This window comes from Leptidea sinapis, chromosome 39, assembly GCF_905404315.1.
Source record: "Leptidea sinapis chromosome 39, ilLepSina1.1, whole genome shotgun sequence".
Taxonomy (NCBI): Eukaryota; Metazoa; Arthropoda; class Insecta; order Lepidoptera; family Pieridae; genus Leptidea; species Leptidea sinapis.
The window spans coordinates 7,733,162-7,759,948 of NC_066303.1; the positions used below are offsets into that span (position 1 = coordinate 7,733,162).

At 36.6% G+C, this 26,787-nt stretch overlaps 2 protein-coding genes across 22 annotated transcripts in view; one reads left to right on the forward strand and one right to left on the reverse strand.

The window, feature by feature from the left end:
- LOC126976064 (heterogeneous nuclear ribonucleoprotein R) overlaps positions 1 to 14,367 on the forward strand; it is a 37,410-nt gene extending 23,043 nt beyond the window's left edge. For 6 of the 17 annotated variants that reach the window (XM_050824215.1, XM_050824211.1, XM_050824210.1 and 3 more), the window contains 6 exons: positions 273 to 418; positions 3,585 to 3,679; positions 5,983 to 6,125; positions 7,244 to 7,303; positions 9,234 to 9,378; positions 13,385 to 14,367. In XM_050824215.1, coding sequence (XP_050680172.1) covers positions 273 to 418; positions 3,585 to 3,679; positions 5,983 to 6,125; positions 7,244 to 7,303; positions 9,234 to 9,378; positions 13,385 to 13,488 — 693 coding nt within the window. In that variant the 3' untranslated portion in view covers positions 13,489 to 14,367. Of the gene's footprint in view, positions 1 to 272; positions 419 to 3,584; positions 3,680 to 5,982; positions 6,126 to 7,099; positions 7,147 to 7,243; positions 7,330 to 9,233; positions 9,379 to 12,449; positions 12,583 to 13,384 lie in introns of those variants that run through there. The other 11 variants (XM_050824219.1, XM_050824217.1, XM_050824218.1 and 8 more) reach the window with 11 other exon arrangements.
- A 5,744-nt stretch (positions 14,368 to 20,111) lies between these two features.
- The window catches only part of LOC126976062 (tolloid-like protein 1), a 122,987-nt gene continuing 116,311 nt past the window's right edge, over positions 20,112 to 26,787 (reverse strand). For 3 of the 5 annotated variants that reach the window (XM_050824206.1, XM_050824205.1, XM_050824209.1), the window contains 2 exons: positions 26,217 to 26,395; positions 20,112 to 20,829 (listed from right to left, as the gene is read on the reverse strand). In XM_050824206.1, the coding sequence (XP_050680163.1) occupies positions 20,630 to 20,829; positions 26,217 to 26,395 (379 nt within the window). In that variant the 3' untranslated portion in view covers positions 20,112 to 20,629. Of the gene's footprint in view, positions 20,830 to 23,163; positions 23,256 to 23,756; positions 26,396 to 26,787 lie in introns of those variants that run through there. The other 2 variants (XM_050824207.1, XM_050824208.1) reach the window with 2 other exon arrangements.

Sequence of the window (26,787 nt, forward strand, 5' to 3'; positions counted from 1 at the left end):
CCAGGGACTAAAAGCGACCTCTTCATCCAGGTGAAAAAAAACGTATACGCACCACGTGAGATAAGTAGGACATTGCCACCCGCGATTGTCAATATTCCGCGGGTGAGAATGACCTACTTGTCTGCTTAGGTGCGTAATATACTATTTCAGCCATGATTATGTATATTCTTTTGTGCTTTGCAACAACAATGCAAATAGAAAAAGTGCAACAATATTCCAAGAATGGTAGAAATTTTTAAAATTTGGTAAATTTGAGGATTGTGTTTGTTCAGGCTATGCAGGAGGTGGATGGAAAAGACATGGGCGGCGCGCGACTGGAGGTGTCACTGGCCAAGCCACCCTCGGACAAGAAGAAGAAGGAAGAGATTCTGCGCGCGCGAGAGAGGCGCATGACGCAGATGATTTACGGACGTGGCGGGTGAGTGAGTCGTAGCTTGCTTGTTTGATGCTGTTATTATATAAGTATGAGTATATAAACTGATCCAATTTCTATTTAGTGCCATGTTCTTTGAAAATTAATTGAATTAGACATCAGTTTGCGGACACCCATAATTAGCCAAATGTTGTGATTTTTATGGAGTGTAAATTCCGCTAAGATCTGTCTCTAATCAATTCGACACGTGATTCGCCTCTACACAAGGCATCCTCAGGCGATGCTGACTCGCATAATTCTGGCACGAGAGTTAATGATTATTGAATAGAGAAATTATTAGAGACAAAACTTAGCGGAATTTACACTCAATAAAAATCACAACGTTTGGATAATCATGTTCTTTGAGATATTGTACAACCTTTCTTTCACTTAAAATTTTTAGCGTTTTGTCCCACAAAAATTTCAATTATGATTTTATTAAAATTTACACAACTATTTAATGATAATATAAAGTCCAAACACTTCTTCGTTTACCAAAGATTAAATTATATATCATAGTTCTCAGTACAGTTATCTCGTGGCCACAATATCAGTAAGAGAATAGGCGCAGGTCAGATTATTCAGACATCAATAATATTACGTATTATGTTCTTGATAATTATCTTACTAATATTATTTTCCGACATCAATATCCTACATTCAATATATATAGCCTAAGCTGGATAAATAAAGAATCCTGAACGGCACTGAATTGTAATGGGCAGGACGTATCAATTACCATCAGCTGAACGTCCTGCTCGTCTCGTCCCTTATTATCATTAAAACAAAATATTTTCATTGCTGCTTATTGACCAAGAATATTTTAAACAGCTGGAGTAAATGCGGCAATGTATAGATAAAGCAGTCGAAGCTTATGGTGTAATTTTGTAGTTTTTATACGACGTGATTTGTCTTTAAGTATAGAACGTCATTGCAAACATTATATTATACTAGCTGACCCAACAGACGTTGTTCTGTAGATAATAAAAAAAATAGTGTTTTATAGGAATTTGCCAATAATATTTCAAAACATCATGAATTATTTCGTAACAAATGCTCCCTGTTGTTATAATGAAATTGTTTCACAGCGGAACTGTCAAACCGTGCGTCAATAAATTCTCTCATAGAAAATATGTCCATACAAAACAAATATTGAAAATAAAAACTATCCTATCTCTCAAGTTAGACTAAACTGCACTCCATGAAGTAATCCCCATTAAAATCCGTTCATTAGTTTAGGAGTCCATCGCGGACAAACAACGTGTCACGTAATTTATATATTATATTAAGATATAGTGTTATTGTAATCCTTAAGCTTTAGAAAACTTAAAGTAATAATTATTTTATGTTGTGTTTTTTTGTTGAAATTGTGCTTCCATGCTATTGCTGTATTCGGTTCGGTGTTAACTATTCTAGTTGTTGGTTCGAGATTCAGTTCTGCTTTAGAGTGATTCTCTCATGCAAAGCTTGGCTACATGCAGTCAATATTATATTTATATTGTTTGTCATTTCCCATTGGCCTCACTATCACAAATGTAAGGCGCATACTTGTGTTCTGCTGCACTTCTATGCCGGCCCCAGTGACTTCCCTTTCCTTGTTTTAAATGTAAGCCGTGTAATCTTTACTTAAAGATCTTACTCAAAGTATGTAATCTATATGTATTATATTATTGACGACCTGTATAGCAGAGTGGTTAGCGATCCTACCTACTGAGCTAGAGGTCCCGGGTTCGAATCCCGATAGGTGCAAGCATTTATATGATGAATATGGATGTTTGTTTCCGAGTCATGGATGTTTAAATGTATTTATGTATGTTTATATGAATTTATGTATGTTTAAGTAAGTATATTGTATTAAATATATCCAAATACCCATAACACAGGCTATATATGCTTAACTTGGGGCAAAAATACTTTGTGTAAAAAGTGTGTCAATATTATTATTATTATTATATCATATGGCATAATCAACATAGAAAATTTATACATCTAGAAAGCCGATGAAATCAAGCCAGGCTCAGCACTTTAGTGTGTGTGTGTGACAAGCTACGTCTTACACTCGCGATTTGTATGTCACTTTGTGTTAGTGTGCGTGCATTGCTCAAAATAGAGGTAAACTGTCAACCTCAATTTTTTTCGAAGTTTTTACAGCTGTCACATTCTATCTAGACGTCTAAGTGATCTAAGGTTTGACAACACTACAATCAGTTGTCATGCAAAATTACCTATGATACGCAGTTTTCTCGACTCTCACATCTCCCAATGAGTGAATATTGAAGTAATTTGTTTTTGTGAAGTAGCTCAAAAGTTAAACAGCCAGTCTTCTTTAGTCTCTTACCTTCTTCATCCCCGACAGTGAGTGAATGAGTGCGCAAACAAGAAGAAATTTAATAATATAGGGATTGTAATGCTTTTGGCTGACTTAAGATAGGTTATTGAATTACGGTTTTGCGCTAATAAATCACTCAGTTGATTACTCTCGCTCACTCAAACTATTTGTTTCATAATATGCTTGATTACGTCGTTGTACATGTATGCTTGTTTGATCATAGTTGCTTGTCGATGTCATTTTTGTGTTTAAGCTTAAGCCAAAATAGCTTTATTTTTTCTCATAGCGCGATTGGAAAATATAGAAGAGGTGGTTTTATATTTTACTTCAAGCATTATGCTTAATGATAGCTTGAATTTCTTTAAATTTGAATTTCCACTTTTAAATCCTGTTAGTTTGATAACTTTTTGCACGTTATGAAAAAATGATGAGAGTGAAATTTTAAGACGCGCGCGCATCACTGTAACACAAAAGTAACAGGGTGAAGTTGGTTCCTAAAATTTTCTGACGTTTGCGACATTTTTGGTTTCTTCATCCATTATTAGGATAGGCAAAGGGTTCAAACCCGTGCAGCCGTATTCGTTATTTAATAATTAATTTTCAAAGCCTTCGTTGCAAGATTTTAACGATATTTTTCTTTCTACAAACGTAGAATAGCACGAGGAATAAATAATTTTAAGGACTTTTGCATTGTTAGGCCAAAGAAGTATAACTTCTTGCGTGCATACATAACATACATAGTACACGCACTCTTTTTTTTGTCGAACAGTTGATTACTTAGAAGTATAGAGTTAGCGGTTGGTGTAGAGTAGCGTTGTGTAACTTGTCGCTGTGTAATGTCAGATTTGATTGGTGCAGCTGCTCGCCGGTGCACGGAGCAATGCGCGGGCGCACGCCGCAGCCGACGACCCGTCCGCCGCAAGCGAGAGGCGATTACGGTCAGTATACGGACACCACGCAGACCCACGCTAGACCATACACTACACCACATTAAATATATCAAGATTACACACTTAGTACATTTTAAATAGGTCGATTTTAATACTTGCAAAGTGTCTTATCAAGGCCTCTTTATCGACACCACTAAACAATACCAAGGTCCCGTAATATTACGCCTCAGGTGTTGGAATGATTGTATGGTTAATAATGTAGAGAAAAACTTGACTTGTTGTTTTATCATACATTGGGTAATAACATAAACAATAATTTAGAGATAAACTTAACTTGTTATTTTATCATACATTGGGTAATAACATAAACAATAATTTAGAGACAAACTTAACTTGTTATTTATCATACATGGTAATATAAGCAATAATATAGAGAAAAACTTGACTTGTTATTTTGTCATACAATGGGTAATATAAACAAAATCTAGAGAAAAACTTGACTTGTTATTTTATCATACATTGGGTAATAATATAAACAAAAATTTAGAGACAAACTTAACTTGTTATTTTATCATACATTGGGTAATAATATAAATAATAATTTAGAGACAAACTTAACTTGTTATTTTATCATACATTGGGTAATAATATAAATAATAATTTAGAGACAAACTTAACTTGTTATTTTATCATACATTGGGTAATAATATAAATAATAATTTAGAGACAAACTTAACTTATTTTATCATACATTGGGTAATATAAACAATAACATAGAGGAAAACTTGTCATATTATTTTATCATACAATATGTACCCTCGCCCGCTCATTGTATGAATTTTCGTATGTAATGAAATGTCATTGACAGAATTATTTGTATTGCGAATATATAAGTATTTCTAAACAAAAAATATAGGTTCCGGATAAGAAATCATCTACAAACATATACTAAAACCTTCTCCGAAACACGCTGCATCTTATGGTATCAGTATTATTCCGATCGGTTTATTAGTTTTTGCAGTATAACCGAAGGAACGTATTGAAACCACAGATAGTAATTAATTAAAACTGTATGATTATTTCCAAATTAACAAAAATAAACTTAGTATATATGCAATACGAGGGGTATTAATTCGTAAAGTTTTTAGGTTTCATCCTACCTAAGATTACCTACATCACATCCAAACAATGTTTATGCTAACAGCTGTTTCATTGAATATTATGTTTTTCTTTATATTCATGTTCGTACCCTTACCAGGTGCGACGTAAGATTTCTTTGCGAAAACATCTGCATGTTTTGTTGATTGGGTCACATATTTTGTTGAATTAGACATTTTGCAAGAATATGTACTTAATAAAATTAAAAGGGAACATTTGTACTATTTAATAAGTAGTTAATAGTACCGATTATTGAAACATGATGAATTTTGATAAGACAAAACAAAAAAAAATGTAACCGCTTTTTTAATGTTTTTAAACATATAGGTATTCATTCAAATAATAATAATATTTTAAATGATGGGCAAGGTGTTGGTGTATTTTAATAAATTCACCATATTAATAATAATGTTTAAGTATGAAAATCAACGTAGCCCTATTAAGTACACCGTACGAGTGAAAGCGTTGGACGTTTGGCGATTTTATGTGATTTCTTGTTGTCCTCACAATTGTTGTCCTAATGTGTACACCGGTGTGGTTACTGCGCGCAGACATGCAAACAAACACTTGCTATCTCCCCTACTAACACGGCTCTGATAATATACTCTGCTGTCCACACTTGGAAATTGCCAACTTTGAATCGGCTTTGCCAACGCGCGGAGTGTATTGTCGGAGCTGCCACAAATCTCTACGCTATTCATAAGCTATGTAAGAGCTAGGTTTATTTAGGACTTGCATGACAACAGGAACAAACTAGATGGATCGTCTACTTGTTGAACATATAAAGGGCTCCACATTGTGTAGTAACACCGTAAGCTAACAATAATCTAACTTGCATGCTTTAATACCTATCAATCTCATCGAATCACAAGATGTCTCTAATTCTCTGTTCACTGTGTTACATCGCTTTCAGTATAGGTATTTGGTGATGGGACAAACATGGATACGCTTCGCGATATCCGAGCCACGAGGACCTCTTAATATATTTGAGGAATAATTTGACGATGCATGTGTGTTTCGTGTGTCCCATTGATTACGCGTAAAGGTGTGTTAAAGCTAAGGATGGAGTTTCCCGTGTGAGGCGAGCCCTATTCCCAAACAAGGCCGCCGACGGATGTCGCGGTACCACGGTAGCTTGTAAGTTAGCGTTAGTTTAGCTTAGCCTCTAAAAGGCCTGTGTTGTGTGTTTATAGATTATGATTACGACTATTACGGGTACGGGGATTACCGAGGTGGCTACAATGAGCCATTTTACCGGTACGATGAGTTCTATTTTGATTACGCGGGGCCACCGCAACCCTCCGCCGTACGCCAGCCTCCCAACAGAGCGCAACCGGTGGGTCCCACACACTAACTATACGTGTACCGTTCGAGTGCGCCGGTCCTGCCAGCACTCGCCCGCTCACACAATATATCACGTAGCAGTGCCGTAACTGGCTCGCGGCGGCTCGCAGGCCGGCTCACTTCAACGGTACACTTATACTATATTATCTTACTAGTCACTAGACGCTCTACTCATCATATGTTTCGGTTGTTTTTATTTGCAAAATTTTTTCATCTTTCATTTTTTTTGTTGGTTGCCATCCTAAAATGGAGTCAGTGACTCGGTAATGACGTGTGTAGGCCTGACGGTGGTGATCGATATTGGCGACGGTTAGTAGCGCGAATCAGCGCTCGCCCGATTCACATTGAGAAGGCGGTACGCGAGCCCGGACCCGTTTCGTTGCTCAATACTGAGATGTGCTTGTATTTCAGTGTCGGACGACGTTACGTGTCTGAGGTCGTTTACGAACTCGTATGTGAGTCGTTTGAAACGATGGCGCATATCGGGCACGCAGTTTGCCGGAGTGGCAACGGCCGATCGCACCGCCAGGTCTGCACGGCTGAGGTCACTCCGATGGGTGAAGTGAGCGCAATAGCATTCTGATTCATACTTAATAAATAGCCATGTCCATGCTAAGACAACATAAATTAAGGAAGTTTCACAAACAAACTTTTTAGAATATTTAATTCTAATGCGCTGACTTCATCGCTTTTTCTGAAAAACCTCATAATAATATATTTGGTTTTTAGATTAACATTTAATTATAAATTCACCATGACGCGCCCCCTTGTCACGTGAGGGGTTGGGAGGGACGTGGGAGGGGGGGTATAACGCACGCGTAACTGACTAGAATCTAATGTCTTGAAAAGTGGAGTTACGGTATGGGACCGTAACTAAAACCATGGGGTTTAAGTGTGGTGCGCGTCATTGTGGATTGAATGTTTTGTCACTCATCGCTTAACACCCAGCGGTTATCCCCTATGCAGCGCTTCGCTTCGCTTTGTTACTAACCCGTTAACACGCTCGGAGCTTGGCCCCCCCACCGCCCCTCCCCCAATCCCCCCACGAACATCGACTGTGGCCGAACGCACGACTGTCGAGGAGTTAACGTTTGGTAAATACGATCTCAGGACGACGATATCGCTCTCGAGTCGGATACCGTCTACTACGATATAGAAGGAGGCATTCAGGTATCCAACTGCGATATGTAAAATGTGTATGTAATATTTTATCAATACCTCGATATGTAGTTGTCGTAGTTGTATCGAGAATCATTCGATCGATGTTTGTGGTACAAATTATTGTGTAGCTTCTATTTGGTAGTGCATGCCATTAGTCATTACGTATACTTGGTGTGATTTAAAGGTAGTTTGTTGTAGAATGGTTGCATAATAAGATGTAGGTACTTAGATTTATTTCTCCACTTTCGTATGCAAAATGGGGGACAAAATATCCTGCATCTATGAATTTGATCCATACATTGATATTATACGATTATGTCGCATGAAATATTGAATGAGTTCAATAGAGAAACTTGTTAGTTTTAGAAAATATTTAGCTGCATAAAAATTGTTTTATTCATGTTAAGGTAATCGGTAAGCCCCCCTCCCCCAACTCGCATGCTAGAAAAACTATTTACGAAATTGTTCCAAACAGTAGCCAATATTATTTGTACAAATAGCAAAGCATTAGTGCTATAATTTCTATATTATGGACATCAATGCCAGCTCATAAGATTATTATTACACTTAAAAACTGATAGATGCAAATTGATATATTTTCTGTGTTTTTCGAATCCCCCCTCAAAAGCAGTAATTATACAAAGCTGCGCTTATCGCGCAATGTTTAAATTTTTTGTGGCTGATACGTGAATAATGGAACGTTATCGCGTTGCAGCGTGGGGTTATCTAGGATGCGGTTGGGGGCGGGGCCTGCCGACACGTGATGATATATAACGTGTAGGATACTATAGCGGGAATGCTCGTACGCATCTATGGGAACTGAGCGGAGTGTATTATATATAGAGCTCTCACGGTTTTAGCTGATTACATTATTACCGTAATCATTTCAATCATTTGGGCGTGTTGAATTATCTAGCCTGGATAGCCTAGATTTGCCTCGTGGAGAACATTAAAGTATTAAATGTTAAGTTATTAATCTCTTAAATTTAATTTACTGCCTGCCGTCTGTAAACTAACACTACCTTTAATGCGAGCAGGTATTTTTCCGAGTGCACAGTTCTAAAGAAAAAATATTATGTCCTTTTTTAAAGTGAATTGAACGTGGACTAAGATCTTTGGTACCTTTACCAAATTGTTACGCCATGGCCACTTGAAAAAAAATGTACTTTAGGACTATATGCGCCTAAGGAAAATTGGGTGAAAGTAAATCTGCACACTGGTATGCTATCCTTATCTATAGAAACTTAACTGGGGTATATAAGGTGCGTGCAAGTGTTTCCATTAGTCGAGCGATATACATTATACATAGGCTCGTAGAAAATGTGGACGGGCTTAGGCTAAGGACTCACGAAGTGGTTATCACGCGCGCCCGCCGTGGTTGCGGGCCCGCAGCCTTTGTAGAATACACATATTTATGTAAAAAATTAAAGCACATATCATGACGCGTTTGACGCCCGCGGCGTGTGCGATTGTCTGCGGGTCCCGCTGCACCGGCGGTCATCTTGTACCCGCAGCCGCGGCGTGTTTACCCGCGCGCTCTGCTTCTCTGCTCTCTCTTTAACTCATTAAGAGTAACAAATAATCCATAACGATCTCTTTCCGCAATTAGTGGATGCACCCAGAACCTTTTAGGCCTGCTTTTTTCATTCTTCTGTGAAGTAAGTATAACGCAACAGCTCGTTTCTGGTGTGTGTCGATGGCGGTCTGGAACTCAACTGATCGTTTAACCGCCCGTCTTGCGATAATCAACCAAATTTGCGAGCGATAATCGCAACCGAGACAGCTGCGTAACCGCACAAAACTGCGGTCTCGTGAGTTTTGAAAATAAACTCTATTCCGCCGCGCGCGGGTGAAAACCGCTTCGTGGGTCCTTAGCCTTAGTTTTGATAGTGTAGTGAATGCATCATGAGGCGGTGCAGTGACCGTGTGGCTTGTGCAGGGGGCTGGGTCATGTGGGACGGGCGCTCGGTGGGGCCGGCGCGGGGCCGCGGGTGGAGCCCGTGGTGGTGCGCGACGCGTCGCTCGTGGGCGCCGCACGCCCAGCGCCACGCGTGGCAACCCGCGCGCCAAACCAAGTTTACCAGGTACGTACACTCGGACCCTGGCTCACAGCTTCAGTGGTCACTGGCTTGTAGCAAATAATATGTAAGTCTAGTGGCTAGTTACCCTGACGTGTGAGCTAGGGGACCCCGGTTCAAATGACGGTAGTTTAATATTTTTTATCTACACCCATACTTTAAATCCTGTTAAAGATTCTGAAACAGCTTATTGCAAACATTAAAACACCCAATTTCCTAATAACCATTACATCATCAAAACGAGTGTTGTAATGTTGTACTAAATTTCATAACAACACTCCTTTGTTTTTTTTTTTCAATTCCTTTACGTGCAAAGAGTTTCAACAGACAGCCACATTCTTATTACTCGATGCATGGTATCCGTATGAATTTCAAAAAAATAATATATTCGTTACACGCGTTCCACACTACCAGAACGTCGCGCGCCGTAAAAAAAAGTAGGTTATTCGAATCCCCGCCATTTTTCTTCGATATTTTTATTGTTTTGTTTACAAAAAATGAGCGATTCAAGTTTTGAAAGCACACCGCCAGATATTTTAAACGCTGCAAAAGAGCATAATATTCAAGTGAATTTTAATAATTGCACTATGCAAAATGTAAATTAGTACTAAAATAAATAGTTCTTTCATTTATACTTAGTTTATTTGTATATAATCAGTAATGGATGATATTAGGTTACTACTAGAACTGGCTGTTTTAATGTTGGCAATAAGCTAACTGTTTTAGAATCTTTTAGAGGATTATTCAATTTCTGGGTGTAGATGGTCTTGTATGCAACTGTTGATAATTAGGTATTAAAACACTCATCTGATACTATTATCACACTCAAAGCCATATTCGTGTTTTAATGCCCCTTATTACACAACAGTTGCATAAATAACTATTACGGTGTTTTTAACCGACTTCAATAAAGGAGGAGGTTCTCAATTCGATCGGTATTTTTTTATGTATGTACGCTGATTATGATTTATGATCCGATTTTCGTGATTCTTCTCTAGTTTGATGCGGAATGTTTGCCATTTGGTCTCATAAAAATTTGACATAGTTTGGCCCGGTAGTTTTCATTTTTAACAGACTTCAAAAAGGAGGAGGTTCTCATTTCGATTGAATTTTTTTTGTATGTACACCATTTTTGATCACGCTGATTACGATTTATGATCCGATTTTTCGTGATTCTTCTTTAGTTTGATGGCGGAATGTTCGCCATTTGGTCTCCCATAAATAAATTTGACATAGTTTGGCCCAGTAGTTTTCATTTTATGAATATTTTTTGTTTACGTGGCTGATGTTATTATAGTTTGTGTACCTACTGATTTTTAAGGAATTTTCATTTTGTTTGATTATATATTATTATATTACTTAACCCGTTTGCTGAAAAGTGGGGCTACCTGTCATCATATCTAACAAATGTTCCTCACGATATTTCACTCTCACAAGAACGTGAAATAGGGGATCTATATTGTTTAAGGCACGCGGAACCTTTCGTAGGCCTAGTGACCATACTAAAAAGTAAAAATAAACTACTGCGTTTAAAGAAACCGACTTCAAAAACTACAAACTAACTTAAGAGATTTAATTTAATACACCTCTTATGCAAACCTTTAATATTAATAAAATATTATTATGTGTATATGCTTAAATGTTTAGGTAAGCACATACAGATAAAAGGATAGGTTGGAAGTCGGTGCCAAGCCAAATGTAATAGCAGTTATCTACACTCGCCACGCGTGACGAGCGGTATCGCTACGTCTAGAACCAAACGACTCAAGCTGGCAAGCACCGACTTAAACCCTGTTTAAGGTAGCATATACAAATAATAATATGTTATATTAAAGGTATAAGATTTGCATAAGAGGTGTATTAAATTAAATTTCTATCAAGTTATTTTATAATTTTAAATTTTTGAAGTCGGTTTTATTAAAACGTAGTTTTTTTTATGAGTAATATCTTACTCCATGGACGAGTAAAAAAAGAAGGGACTCCAAGAAGGACATAACAGTGAGGTACCAAAACAAGCCGGTAAACGTGTAAATACATAGCCCCACGCATACACTTTCACTAATACAAGCCGATCGGCCGCCATTATGACATTTGCCATCGTTTGTGACAGATCAGTTTGCGTCGCAATAAAATATTTTAAAAATGCGTTGCGTGCGTTGTGAAAAAGTGTAAAAACAATACTGTAAAAGTATTTGTGGATATATATGAATAATTAAAAGAGAAAACATTTTGTCGCTAGTATACCCCCTTACCGCACACACTAGCATAAAGGTGCTTTACTTCCTAATATCACGGCGCGGAGTCCTTCTTTTTTTACTAAAGTCAATTTGGTAGGTATATAAAAAAAGGCTAAACGGCTAACATTTCGGCCTGCTAGGTAAGAATTTTGTCTTTTTTTTTTCAAAAAGGTTCTAGTAAGAATTTAGGTGTTAACCTAAATTCGAATTTGTGGAAAATAGTCTGGCAACACTGGTACCAATCACAATATATCAAACAAGTTTGAACAGCTATGTTTACATTCTCTAGTTTAGGTGAATTGTTTCAGAGTTAACTTAGACTAAAATAGTTTCAGTGCGTGATGAAATGTAAATTACCTGAATGGACTTAATTTTATATTTATCATAATATTGTAATGAAAATTTTATTGGTTTTACTAAAACTTTTTCGAAATAAGAACAGGCTATAATTTCTTGTAAAATATTTCGGCCTTGTCTCGGGTGATAATTATTCAATTAGTGTATCAACGGTTGAACTTTACTGCATAACAATTTAAAATTGTACAAATTGATAATTGTGCTATACTAGCCTCTGTAACACTTATGCTATTAGCCATTGTAAGATTCGTGCTATAAGCCATTGTAACACTTGTGGTTTTAGCCATTCTAACACACGGGCTACCTAAAGCACCTACCAAACACAATCCACCAACTAGCACTCATGTTACAGTAGCACTCATTACTTGGCAGTGTCGTAAATTACCGTTTCAAATACCATATATGTTACACAATATTGTCTCTATCCAATATTGTGTAACAAATTCGTTTCAAAACAGTACTAACACTTAACTTACATTTCAGCGTATTTAATGGTTTGCGTGTAATCTGGATTAAAAGTCCTTTCTCGGTAATTATTATTTTGTCTATCCTGCCTAGTTCGTCCAGTATTCCTAGTCCTAACATTCCTGACTTTTTGTAATTCAACCCATGTAGATAGAATTCGATAAAGGTAGATTCAGGAATTTAGAAAATTTCTGCGATTAGATAATTTATTCGTAACTAATTCAGTATTTTTATTATAGTTAAGAGTAGTATTATGAATGGGTATTCATATTTACAGTCAAGAAGTGATAGTAGAATAGAATAGATAGTAACTTTTGCTTGGGTATCGCGGAAGAGTAACTTAAAATAGTTGTCAAAGAAGTATTATAAAATTGTCAAGTAAGTATTAACCAATCAGAACGAACATTGACTACCCCTCTAGCTGTATGTGAATGGTTTATTGAGGGGAAACGTAGACACATTTTTCAATATTAATCGTTGGTTCGTCAATTCGCGAATACCCTCCAGTAAATAATATTATTATGTTTGACACACTGTATTGCCCATGCTATCACGATAGGGATATGAAAGAAATAGTATGTATCGCGATGATGATAATAATAATTATTATTCCATTCTTTAAATAAAACACTTTTACGCGTGTAATTGTTGTAATTGTTTTTACATTAGATTTTTGCGTAAAAGTTAAATTTTTATTTTAGTAAACCCGACGTTTCAAGACCTTTCCAGATCTCGTTTTCAGGGGGACACCTGTGTCAACACGTGTCGGGAACACGCAAAAAATCTAATGTAAAAACAGTTACTTTAATTACACGCGTTTTAATACATTAAGTGATTTATTTATTCCATTCGTTTCTATTCGTGTATTTCATACTTATGTTGAGTAGTATGGCGATGCACGTGTGTCGTTGCTGGTAATGTTACCGGTACTGAGTGCGCTGGGTGTGTGGCAGGTAAACGTAAGCTTGACGGGGGTCACCAGAACAATGGGGGGGACAGCAAGCGGCGGCTGGGCGCGGAGGCCGCGGCGGCGTGCGGCTGGGGCGCGGTGAGCTAGCCTGCGGCCAGGTGCCTGCGCCCCGCCCCCCGCCGCGCGGAGCCCCCGCGAGCCCCTGTCCCGGAGACACGACAAGCGCACAGGGGAGCCCCTCGCGGGAACTCGGCTCACTCGCCGCCGACCAACCCCCCGCGTGACGCTCGCGGAGGGCCGTTCCAGACCTTTTTCTATGTATCGTGTTTTTTATTTACGTTTTCGATTTTGTATCGCGACGATTCCGTGAAAATCTTAAAGTAGGATGTTATGAAATGTTTCGAATGTAAGTCTCCCGTTATGCTTATGTTTTCGTCGTCGTATTGGCCGTATATATTGTCCGATATATACTTTATTATTTTTGTGAAGGCGCGCGGCCGCGGTTGCCTGTTTGCGGTCGCGCGTCGGGTCCTCGACCCGTCGACTGTCTGTTTTTTTTTACTACATGTTATTCGATATATTTTATTCCTGCGAACGCATTTTGCGATGTGATGTGTATTTTAGCAGTAATTATTATTATATAAGGAGTTTGACTGTTGTTTTTTGAAATACTTACAACTTAGTATACGCGATAATAGACCGAAGGCGAACGGAACGAACCCGGCAACTCTGAATTACGGCTAAAATAATAGACACCTTATTTGTAATCGATAACATTTCCCGACTGTGTTCCTGCTTTAGTTTTTTGCTTTATTTTATTACATAATTCCTTTAAAATACATTAGTGTGAAGAAGTAGTTAGTTCAGGACTCTGCAATGTTTACTATCGATGTTCTACTAAACTTTATTTCCTTTGTAATTCGACCACATAGCATGTCCGTACTGTTTGTTAGAGCTCTGACTTGTATCAATCTTGTATCAGTTTAATATGTGGAATAAATTTGCAAAACTGTGTTTGCCTTATTATCTTTTTGTTTCCTTTAGTAGATTTTAGACGATTATGTAAGATAAACTACAAAGCGCTGTGTCAATTATTGTTTTCGCTTGGTATCCAAGCGAAAATAATTTGAATTTTGATTTCGGGACACACGCTTTGGTATTTAAATATGTAACAGACGTTCAGCTGATGGTAATTGATTTGCCCTGTCCATTACAATGCAGTGCCCGCTCAGGATTCCGATCTCGGGAAACCCAAAAATTCTGAACTCCACTGCACTTTCGCGTGTCACCTTAAGACAAGATGTCAATTGCCCAAGTTCGCTAGCTTACGACGCCCTTCAGACCGAAACAATAACTTGGGCCTTGGGCTTCCCTATTCTTTTTATGTCCCGAGGAAGCACAGGGCAACTTATGCTTTAGTAGCTTAACTTTATGACCTGTGTTCGTTGAGCATTATTAATTTATTGAAAAAAATCATGACTGAACTAGAGAACAAAAGTGCTTTCTGTGATTCCATCATGTTTCAAAGATGCTCGATTACTTTGAAACCCGCAGTGGAACGTCACAGTAATGACAAACAGGGCTCTTCAGGAAACTTTCGTTATTTGTAATTCACGAGAATTATTAAAAGTTGGTCACAAGCCACAACAGCTTTCTTACTGGGCGCAGCAATTGGGCATTGTCGACGGTTGCTGCAAAACCCCGAGCCCGTAAACGCTGGTGTTACTAAAACTGCAACGGATATATGTTGGATGCTTCAAAGAAGTATTGCTATGCCGGCGATATTACTGAAGATATATGCGTATACCTGCCATACAGTTCTCTTTCAGAATATCGTCTACACTACTAGAAAAATGTTGTCCTGCAATGGTGTCCTCTTTTGAAGATCGTAGGTTTAAATGAACCGTGTTCAATTTAACCTACACTGGCCTGCAAAAGTAAGTATCACACTTTTCAAATCAATTTTTTTTCGTAACTATAGAAGGTAGAGATTTAAGATTAAAAACGTTTTGTTGCAAATTTTATAGGCTTTAATTCTTAGAAACTAAAATTATACATTAGTAACATTTTTAACTTAAAAAAGATAAAACAATGAAAATAGACATTTTTAGTTTAGTGTAATAAAATTCAACTAAAATGTATTACATGTTATTTAATAACTGGTATTGCATCCTCGAGCTCTGATTACAGCTTCGAGCCGGTTTGGCATACTGAACACTAGGTTTCGGAGCCGATGTTGGGGAATATTCTCCCATTCTTCTACCAGGGCCTGCTTTAGTGCCCTGAGTTAGGTGGTGGTCTGCGATTTCTGACTAGCCTCCCAAGCTCATCCCAGGCGTGTTCAATCGGGTTGAGATCAGGACTTCTTGATGGCCAAGCCATCACGCTGATACCGACCTCCTGAATATAGTCTTGTACGATATGAGCCGTGTGTGGCCGGGCATTATCATGTATCAGCATCGATCCATCACCCATATTTGCTAAATACGGCCCTGCATACTCATTGAGAATCTCTTAAGCATATCTTTGCCCAGCGAGGATGCCATTTTCTATGGCTACTAGCTCTGTGCGACCTTCTGAAGATATGCCAGCCCATACATGTACACTGCTTCCACCGTATTGGACTCTTTCTGAGATGCAGGCTTGAAGGTATCGCTCACCAGGTCCAGTCTCGCTACTCGATGCCGTCTCTCGAGTTTTAGGCCACCCGCTGGTCTTCGGGGTTTCAAATTTGCTTCAGCAAGTCTTCTTCTCACTGTACTGTCACTAATGTAGTCCCTCCGGGTCTGAAGTAGCTGTTGCTGGACTTCAACTGCATTTTGGTGGCGATTTCTTAACACTGTGGAAATAATATAACGATCTTCTCGGGCACTGGTACACCTGGGTCTGCCATTACAAGGTCTCCTCAGATGGTGTCCAGTCTCTTCGTACCTTCGCTTTACCTTCTGGACCGTTCGTACCGTCACACCCACCATTCTTGCAGTGCGACGCATACTGATGCCTAGTTCCAAAAAAGCCATGATCCTAGCATATTCTTCAACTGAAAGAGGCATGATAAATAAATGTTATGTGCTTTTTAGCATAAATTTTTAAAACAAGACCCATCGATCTTGAAAAAAATTTAAAACAGAAAGAAAAATGTGAATGGTAAAATTGTAATTCGGAAACGTCCACTTTGAAAAAGGAATGGTTTTGTTTTTGAAGTTTTTTTTTCAGCCAATTCTTAAAAGAAGGTTACCGACTATAAAGTTTTTATGTACAAAATTAAATTCTCTTTGGAGTCCTTTTTATTTCGAAAGTATATCTTGTGAAAATCCCAATTTTAAAAGTGTGATACTTAATTTTGAAGGCCAGTGTATTTTCCGCTTCTTCAACCGTAAGCTTCCCACATTCAGTGCCCTATGTTTTTATGGAAGAGGAGGACAAACGAGTGTGAAAAATCATCTCGAACTACTTGACCGTGTGTATCGCTGAGCTGTTCAGTAGGTATATCGGCATCCAGTATTTTGCGGACAGCTAGATCACTTGGCGTTTTGTTGCAACGTCGCCTTCATTGGATATCTGCACATAATTTTACCATCGCACGACACAATGAAATGTCATCCACACCATCTGGAGTGAAAGAAAAATGTGCTTCTTCAACTTCCACATAAAAACTGAATTGAACTTCATTGCGCGTTGCTCCGGGGACGATTCAAGATGGTACCCTTAATAAGCGCATCAGATTACTCTGGTGTTGCAGAAATATCCCCGAAGAAGAAGTTTATTATTCTAAATATTCAACAAAACATGATCACAAATGCGTCAGGGAGTGAAATAATGAAAAGTAATGACTTTGTTTTTTTTCAACAAACTGGGATTCATTTTGAACATTCGATAAAATAATTTGATTAATTAAGAATGGAAAAAATACATCCCTGGTCTTCTTTTTACGTCTGATGCTTTGCTATGTAGCAAAAAATAAGCCTTTCGATCGGTGTGTAGAGCTACAGGGAATTTATTTCTCGTGTGGCGGGTTCGATTCCCGGGTCAACCAGACAATTATTTAAAAATCAGTATATACTCAGTTAAAGGGTGCTGTTTGAGAACAATATCCAACACAATGAGTTGCCAGATTGTCAGAACTTGGCAGTATTGAAAGAGGTTTGTTGAGGGATACAGACGAGGATTAAAACTACATACCTTCAGCCCTTTGTGCATATTTCACTAAAAGAATGTAAGATTTCGCAGCACCACCCCATGTCGTAATGCAATACTCCAAAATAGTTTGGCTAAATATACCATTCTTGACGTTAGGATCGGCTGAGTAACGTAATCGCCGGAAAATATGATAAATGAGTTTGTACACAACACACAACCTGACAAAGTATTTGTGTACTAAATGAGGCTCTTTGTACTGTCGCTTTTTCGTTTCATCGACTTTCAAATCACAACGATGATAAAGAAGTTTTCACTTCAATAGTATGCATATTTCTGTCTCATTCTTTGCCGGCTTCATCCTACACATTTTTGTATTTGTGTCTATTACCTGTCGTTTTTTCCGTTGCATCCGGTTTGAAATCACAACGATTCTAAAGAAGTTTCACCTAAAAATACATCGAGAACCATGAATTCTGGGAATGTTTGCCATCATTGTAGCATATGTACATCATAATATAAAATATCATATGACTAACAAGATTATTAATACTTCATCAGAACTTATAGCTTCTCTTTTTATTAATCATTGGTTACTGCTTGTTTTGGAAATTTTCTTTCCGCACGCGCATAACGTATGCTATTCGTGTACGCTCTCTTGATTTTATTTAGCTGAATATTGTCCAGCCTTTTAAATAATTAAGCGTGGCGAAGCGAAGCTCCCACCACTCCAATTGATATCTGTGTTAAATTGTTTCTCGGCCATTTTTGGACCGATTTTAAAAATGTTTTAACTCATAGAAAGCTTTCCAATTATAGGTTATTGTCGAGACAGAATTTTGAATTTTACTTGATTCAATTATTATAATTAAAAACAAACATGATTTACAAATTATTCTAAAGTAGCACGTGCTTTTTATATTTATTAAAAAATGATGTGGTGTCGTGGGACACCAGGTAGGAACGCAGTTCCTTCGGCTACTGAAGAATCGACACAAATTGCAAAAAAATCGTGCTCAATTATATACACTACTCGCTTGTGTATGCGACTGTCGCGCCTGCGCACGTCTCATTTAACGGTTTTATTCCACGCACTTTTTTCTTACGGTTTTACTATCACATTTTTTTCAGTTCGGTCGCGCAGTAAATCCCTATCCCCTCCGAGCCTGCCGTAAGGAACTTCGTTCCAAAAAAAAGAAATTCTCTTGTGACCAATTTAATGCGCTAATTCATCATGTTTAAAGATTCTTTTTATTGTTTTTGTTTGAATTAATTTTGTTTTGTTTTTGTACACAGACTTAGTTTACCGCGGTACGACGATTGCGGCATCCTAGTATCTAAGAAAAAATAATGGCCTTTTATTATTTTAGCTTACGACGTACTTTATCAGTAATATACTTTATCAACCCTGATTACATCATTTCTAGTTTTCACTAACTTATCGATATGTTTATTAATTTTCGTACAACTCTAGGTATTTTGACAGAAGTCTAATCTATGGTTATAGAGTTCCTATTCCTTAAAGGTTTTATATGTTATTTTTGGCAATTTAAGAAAAAGTTCTGAGGTTGTCATAATCACTTTAAGAATATGAGATTAGCGTAATTATATTAAGTTCTAAATTGATGAAATTAAATTTGTAGTAATGTCTTTTCGTGATTGTGAATTTAGGCCTATCATAAAGCCGGAATTAAGTGTGTGTATTACATATTTTTATTTTATTTTATTTTCATAGGGTGTCTAACAGCCGTCAATACAAAAACATATATCTACATGTTTATTATTATTACTAAAATCATCACTATCAGTAAAACATATCAACAGCTTACGATTTTTGATGACGATGTTATGGTCATCGCACGCGCGTATGGTTGGTCACTTGGTCAGCTTCCCAGTGAACGCACTAATCGTCATAGCGCGTTAGCGGACCGACGAGTTCGACCGACGCGGACGGTTCTCGTCAGCGCGACGTAGCTCGTATGCGCGTAGCAATTCATCAGCGATGGACTCAATTTCTTAAATCGAAACGATAAAAAATTATACCATTATAGAAATTCAATAAATCTGAACTTACCGATTCAATCTATTTTATTGCGCTTCCACTAAAATCGAAACATGTGAACATCGGGATATTATCCCCATGTGGCCCAAGCATCACATATTTGAAGTTTCCCGCGTAAATTTGAAAAACACACTTTACTTTATTTACTTAATAAGTAATTTTATATTATTTTTGACAATTTATCTATTTGACAACTTTTAGAAATTGTGATCAGAGTCTATTTTAGAGACAAAACCGCGATTAAAATCGTTTTTTTCTTCGAAATGGTGACATTGTATACAATAGAGGCATATTACATGCCGGAAGTTTCGGCACAAAGGCTCTCGACATAAGACTTGAGACAAGAAATTGTGTAACCAACAACCATACAATATAATAATTTAAACCAGCGCACATTTTCTTATATATATGTTTAGATATTGAGATGTCTTAGGCTAAGTTAAATTACTCAATAGAGTCATTAGACATAAGCCATAGTGGCTGGTTAGATTGTAAAACAATTATGAGTAAATTGGAATAAATTTACGTAAAAAATTTGTTAAACATAGGAATATTCAATAAAACAACAGTATAGTATAATAGTAAATTATTTTATTATTGCCATTAACGCGGCTCAAATCACACTGCGTCTAAGGAGTTTGCGGGACTTGTTTTATACTGCAACTTTGATTATTTGTGGGGCTTGGGCGCTCGAAGGTGTAGTTAGTTACAATTTGTCGGAGGCAGCATAAAATTTCATCTCGGATGTCCATATAAAGGTAGGAACGAGCAAAACATGAAGGTTTAAAATAAACCTATGTTAAATTCTTAAAATGTTACTCTTAATTCGGTCGCTAAACAATGTAATATTATCATTACCTTCTATTCTAAAGTGTTTGTGATATAATTTGATTGAGCTAGTATATAAACATGTTGGGGTAAATATACTTTTCCTCAGTGTTGAGAATTCCAGTAAGGCTAAACTTTGACCTCTTGTGCTGTTCACGACTGATAACCTCAGTTGGCTGGTCCTACAGTAACAGCATAATATTATTATGTAACTCTTAAACGAGTCGTGAGTTCAGAAGTGGGATGCTACCCCATATTAAATCACACGGTGTCCGGGGGGACTGCAAGCCGCGCCGCGAGTGGTCGAGGTGGGGGCCTCGGCGGGGGTGGGGGCCCCCTCGGTCTTCGTTTTCTTCGTCTCCAGCACACCGCCAGCGCGAGTAGTCCGCCGCCCGTACTCCCCGCTACCCACCAGACAGTACTATCGTCGGAACTACTGCCGGCAGCGTTTGCATTCTCGCCTGTATATCAATCCTAGCTTACTCCGTTTTCATAATAATAATATCAATGGTTATTATGTTTGTTACATCTGTGTTGTTTTGACACATTTCTGTAAGTTTGTATGTTACAGGTTATAAACGGTGCTGATAACTATCAGATGTCTCGAATTGTTCGGAATTGGGAGTTTTAAATGGACGCATGGAGTGGACATAAAATGCTACTTAAGGGTCTTTATTTTCAATAAAAATTTACTTTTTTTTTAAATTGGTTTATCTACTTTATCATACTACATATCATACTACAAAAACTTTGTATTTTTACTTTGCGTCAAAGCTACAAAGTTTTTGTAGTTAGGTATATTAGCGCAAAGTATAATATTTAGGTCTTACTGAATATAGCAAAGTAATTCACTTAAATTTATTTACAAAACCCATAGCATGTCGGAAAGCTAATTTTATTTTAGTAATTTAAAATACCTAGTTTAGTCGCAGGAATTATAGGGATCTTAGTGAAACATCAGAAGTGTGAATCGGTAAAATAAATATCAATATAAAAAAAATTTCCTTCCTTTTTCGGGTAGAGAGCATTGTGTCCGTTTTGCAAGGTAAGTGTTTCGAAATTATGCGAGAAATATATTATCATTCAAGCTGGAGTTCGCAATATCTTCTCTATTCAAAATATTTTGAACGGCTTATGATACAAAAAAATATTCTCTCTGGGTTCTCAGTAGGTCCCTTAAAACAATTGACATAGCTATTTTCATAAGAGCTGGAGATGTTTAGGATCGGAGATGATTTGTCAATGAAAAAATCAAAAATTTCGTTGTTTGAATTCAATTCAACATAGAAAGATAGGTACAATAAATATAAAACCATTGATATCATTATTTTTGCTTTGCTTATTTGTTTTGATTTTTGTTTTATACGCCTTGATTTTATGACCTTAATCAAGTTATAGATATCTTATTTCTAAGATAAATGAATTTTTATTTCAACAAAATTATACGTTAATACACACACATAATTCCACCAAAAAAACCCCATATTAAGTAACTCTTTTTTATGCAGAGCTCTGCATATAAATATTTCTTCAACAAATGTTTTTACCAAGATTTTTTTCAGGAATTTGTGAGTGAAGTTGAATAAAGTCCAAGAAATCGGAAAACCTCTTCAGAAATTACTTATATATGGACTTATTTAATTTCATTTGCTAAACAGTATTTAAAAATGTATTTATTGATCTTATTTCTTATCACGTCACATAGTACATAATATGTGTTACATAGGTAGATACATAATCTAAAATAGAGTTATAAGTTGAAATGCGTTTTTTTTTTCATTATTTAAATACTGCAAGCAGTTACTGTTAGTAAAATAAAATGATAAGTTAATATATTTATTAATTCCGTTTTATTGACGTGCACTAATTAATTATCTATTTAGTAAGGAAGTTAATGAAAAGCTGGACAAAGGGTGAATGCTGCATCCTATAAAGGTGATTTTGATCCCGCCTTGAAAGCGTCCTATGCAAATAAACTCTTACCTGTTCGAAAAACTAATTCGAATGTAGCCACTAATCAAAGCATTTGCCATTACAAGAAAACTTAATAAATACTTACATCTTGCAATGTGCTCTATTTGCTGCTGAACTTTTTGTTTTTAAGGATCGTATTTAAGAATGGTTTGTTTCCAATCGTTATTTACAGGTTACTTACACAAATTAGACGAACAATGAAAATGTGGAAGTAATACCTAATTAGGAAGGTACGTAGATAATTTATACGTCTAGGATAGAGCCTCTTTCTGCTAGACGACTGATGAAAACAGGCCAAGATTATTACTTCAGTAAGTATAAATGATCTAAGGGAAGATACTTTAACATGAAAAATACGGTCCTTAAAACATTTTTTCTAAATAGCTCACTACGTCTTTTACTCAATTTATCCAGTTTGCCTTTATTTACACGCCCATGCTTAATTCGATTCACTCCCTGTTCAACTTATAGCTTAATTGTATTTTTTTTAATATTATTGATTTAAATTTTAATTCAGTCTTAATATTTGTAGTAAAAATGTAATAAACCGGAAACGAATCGAGCATGGCAATTAAAGTCAGCTTATTAGTAGCTGCAGGTCTCTTTATAAAAGTCACTATCAATTAACAACACTGATGAAAATATTTTCATACAAGATTAACATCAGCCGAGTCAACCAGAGTTGTCAATTCTGTACAAAAGTATTTTTTTTTAATGCTGTTAATGAAAAGCAACTTTATTATTAGCAAGCATATGAAAGCGGAGAGGATGGGCAAGGGGGCGTGAAGTGGGTTGAGGAAGTGGTTAGATATTAGACTCACGTGTGCAGCGCCCGGTCAGTGCGGGGCGGCGAGCACAAGCGATATGACGACGAGCGTGGCGCGGGGCACGCCCTGGCCCGACGCCGCGGCGCCTGCGCACACCGCACCGTCAGCACGTCTATACGCCGCAGCGCGCCTCGACACACTAACGCGGAACGGCATCCATACCAAACTTACAACTACCCGCACATCACAAACCTATCTTGTACCTAAATGGAATGTATAACGAAATTGGTAGGTACTATTGTAAGTTTGATATTAGAACCATCGGGATATATTTAATATTTTACCTGTTATTTAATTTCAGTTCATTTCAATCAACTATAAAGTAGGTACCTACAGTACTATGTTGTCAAGGCGCGCTTTTCGTAGGCATATTCCGTGCTCCATAGTGCGATGACTCAATGCAAACTTCGTCCCATAGAATTTAGAAAAAATGCTTTTGTTGAATTTTGAAAAAAATATCCTTATTGGACTACAATTTTATATCTAATCGAATCTGAGTCATCACAGTATTTAAGGCGTGAAACTTCAAGAATTTCAAATTAATATTTAAAAGGGAAAGATCTGTACATAAAATAAAATTGTCCATATGTTTCCAACATCTTCAATATATTGAACTAAGTTTAGCAATAACAATAACACATCCGGTATGATCATAAATACGCCATACGCCTAGATATCAAGTTTACAATAGTAGATAGGTATGTATTCTCTGAGACAAAGATTGCATTGAATCGTCAATTTACTGAGAAGAGACAGAAAGTGAAATTTAAACTGTGTTCTTTTAAATGTCATACAATGCTACATTTTATATTAACCATTTACCTTATTATAATGTAAGAAGTAAGCGGGGAGTACAATTTTAATAAATTGTTATTAAATTAACTATTTAAGCATGTTTGTGGGTACCTATTTAGTATCTACGTTTGATATAGATATGCAATTACTAGTACCGAATACAGAGATAAGTAGGTGGGGAGGAATTCAATTATTTCTATTTAGTTTCGTCATAATTAGATTTTTTTAAATCTAAGCCTCTTTTATTTCAGCCCTGAAGTTACGTATTGGCTCAATCAAGTCAATATTGGTTTTATTTTGCCACAAATTATATGATTAAAAATATTTAAGAAATATATTTATACTTCTCGTCAATTTATTTGAAGTTTTGGGGCGTTAGTGATAATTTATTCTGATAATAAACTATAATAAAAAAAGCTGTGTGAATTTATACAATGCGCGCGCACACCGTGACGCAAATTCGACACTCTGACGTTAGTTGGTCAACTAGACCATATTTTGTATAATATTTCAGACTAAATTATGCGGTATAACAATATTTAAGTTGGTTATATTTAATACCTTCTTTATTACTATTCTGATCTCTCTACAAACGTAAAATACAATACGTACATAAGAACACACACATTTTTGAAGTAATACTTCCTTAGGCGCGTAATGAAAACATGATGAGAGTCAAATTTTAAGATCACTATAACACAAAAGTAACTAATATATTTATAATTTTCACCAATTTATTAGAAATTACAGGTACTTGTTTTGGCGCGTTTGGTAAGGTTGAATTTGGTTCCTAAAATTTTCCGACGTTTCTTTCTTCGACCGTTAATAGAACAGGCAAATTGTTCAAGCCCATACAGCCGTATTCATTATTTAATAATTAAGTGTCAAAGCCAAGTAATTAAGTTGCAAAGATGCAAGATTTTTACAAAATTGTTCGTTCTAAAAACGTAGATTAGCACGAGGAATAAATCGTTTTAATGATTTTTGCTTCGTTAGGCCAAAGAAGTATAACTTCTTGCGTGCATAAAGAAGTACACACACACTTTTTTTTTCTTTATAAAGAACGCCCAGCTTACTCCTTTTTGTTGTTATTTAACACTGACAAATTCTAATTTAAATATTATATAAGTCAACTTTACACAATTAGTTACAATGAAATATATTTAAACTCATTCTCCGACGTTGCTAGATTTACAAAAAAAATGCGCCTAGAAAATTATCAGTTTGGGACTACATATTTTGTCGTTTTATAAAAGTTGACATAGTTAGTACAAAGTAATATTCATTGCTTTTACTTCCAATAAAATACTGAAGACGACATTGTGAATCTTTTAAATCTACTTATAAGTACGTTTTTAAAGTATGATTATAATTTTTAAGATATCCAGATTAGATGTATATATATACATACTTTTACGAATTTGTAAATACAAACAATTGATGTTGATAATATTAAATAAATCTAAGCATTTCGTGAAGTGTGCCCACACCAATAGGTAGGTAGGTAGATCTTATTGCGTGTACATATTAAATGTTACAATATACCCAGCTGGCATACAGGTAACTGTGTTGAATGCTGTGACTCTCAATATCATACTGTTGCAAGCTAAAATACATTTTCCTTCTAGAATTACAGTGTTCTATTTGTGCTACAAGCTTAAGAAAATGACAAGCATTAGGTATATAAGTGCAAATCAGCAATTTTAAATTATGCCAAACAAATTTCGTTCATATTTTACATTGGAAACAAAATGGAGAAGTTTAAGGAAATATATTATTTATATCAATCGACAATAATTGAACTATCTACTATAGAGAAAATACTATAGATACAATATCATCGGTGATACTTGAACTAAGAGGGTAGTCGGAAAGGTAGTAAATATTATAGTAAGAGTAGAATTATTTAGGCCTAAGTATTAAGAAGAATGCGTAGATACTAGATATTCTTTAAAAAATACTGAAATCCCTTTAAAACTTTACGAATATGTTTATGTCGCTCATTAGTAGACAGATACTGCTACTTATTCGTAGCTAATTATAGACATCCACAAAACACGGTACAGGCTAGTATTCTTCTGCAATGTATGAAGCCAAAACGTGGCGATACTTAAGGGTTTTGGATCAATACATGGAAGAGAATAGCCCTGTATAAGTGTTGGGCTGCCAACTATAATAACTATTAGATTAATCAATATTTAATATTATAAACTTCTCCATTGTAAACCTTAGCCTAGTTTGAGCATACTAACATCGTGGTGACTTGGTTGTCTGTCCAGCGCAGTGAGGCAGACCGGAGCAAATCGCACCGGGAGGGAGACATGCTCCCCCGCACACCTCGGGGCACTCCTCCCCAACGCCCCCAACAGTCACCTCCGTCCATACTGCGCGCCACCCCGCAGCCCCTACTGACTTATCAGCTATAATAAACCTGGAACAATAACAGATAGGCCCCTTGTTCCAATGGTCTCAAATCTCTGCGAGGAACAGATTGGAAAATCCATCCCAGCTAGAAAATTCGCCACTATTGTGCAAAAAGACGAGACATTAAAAGCCAGCAACGTTCCTGTGACTCCAATGGTGGTATATTAAGGGGCTGTCCATTAATTACCTGTTATTTTCAGCAATTTTTTGTAAGCCCACTCTCCACCTTGCAGGTACTTTAAGATGGTGAGGTGTTACACTATTATTCTTCACTTCACTATTAAAGAACTTTATTCTCATCAAGAATACAGAATTATTTTGAATAAAATTTTTTAATGAAATAACTGCGTAATCATTATGATCAAGTGCACGGGCAACGCGTACAAAACATGGATTAAG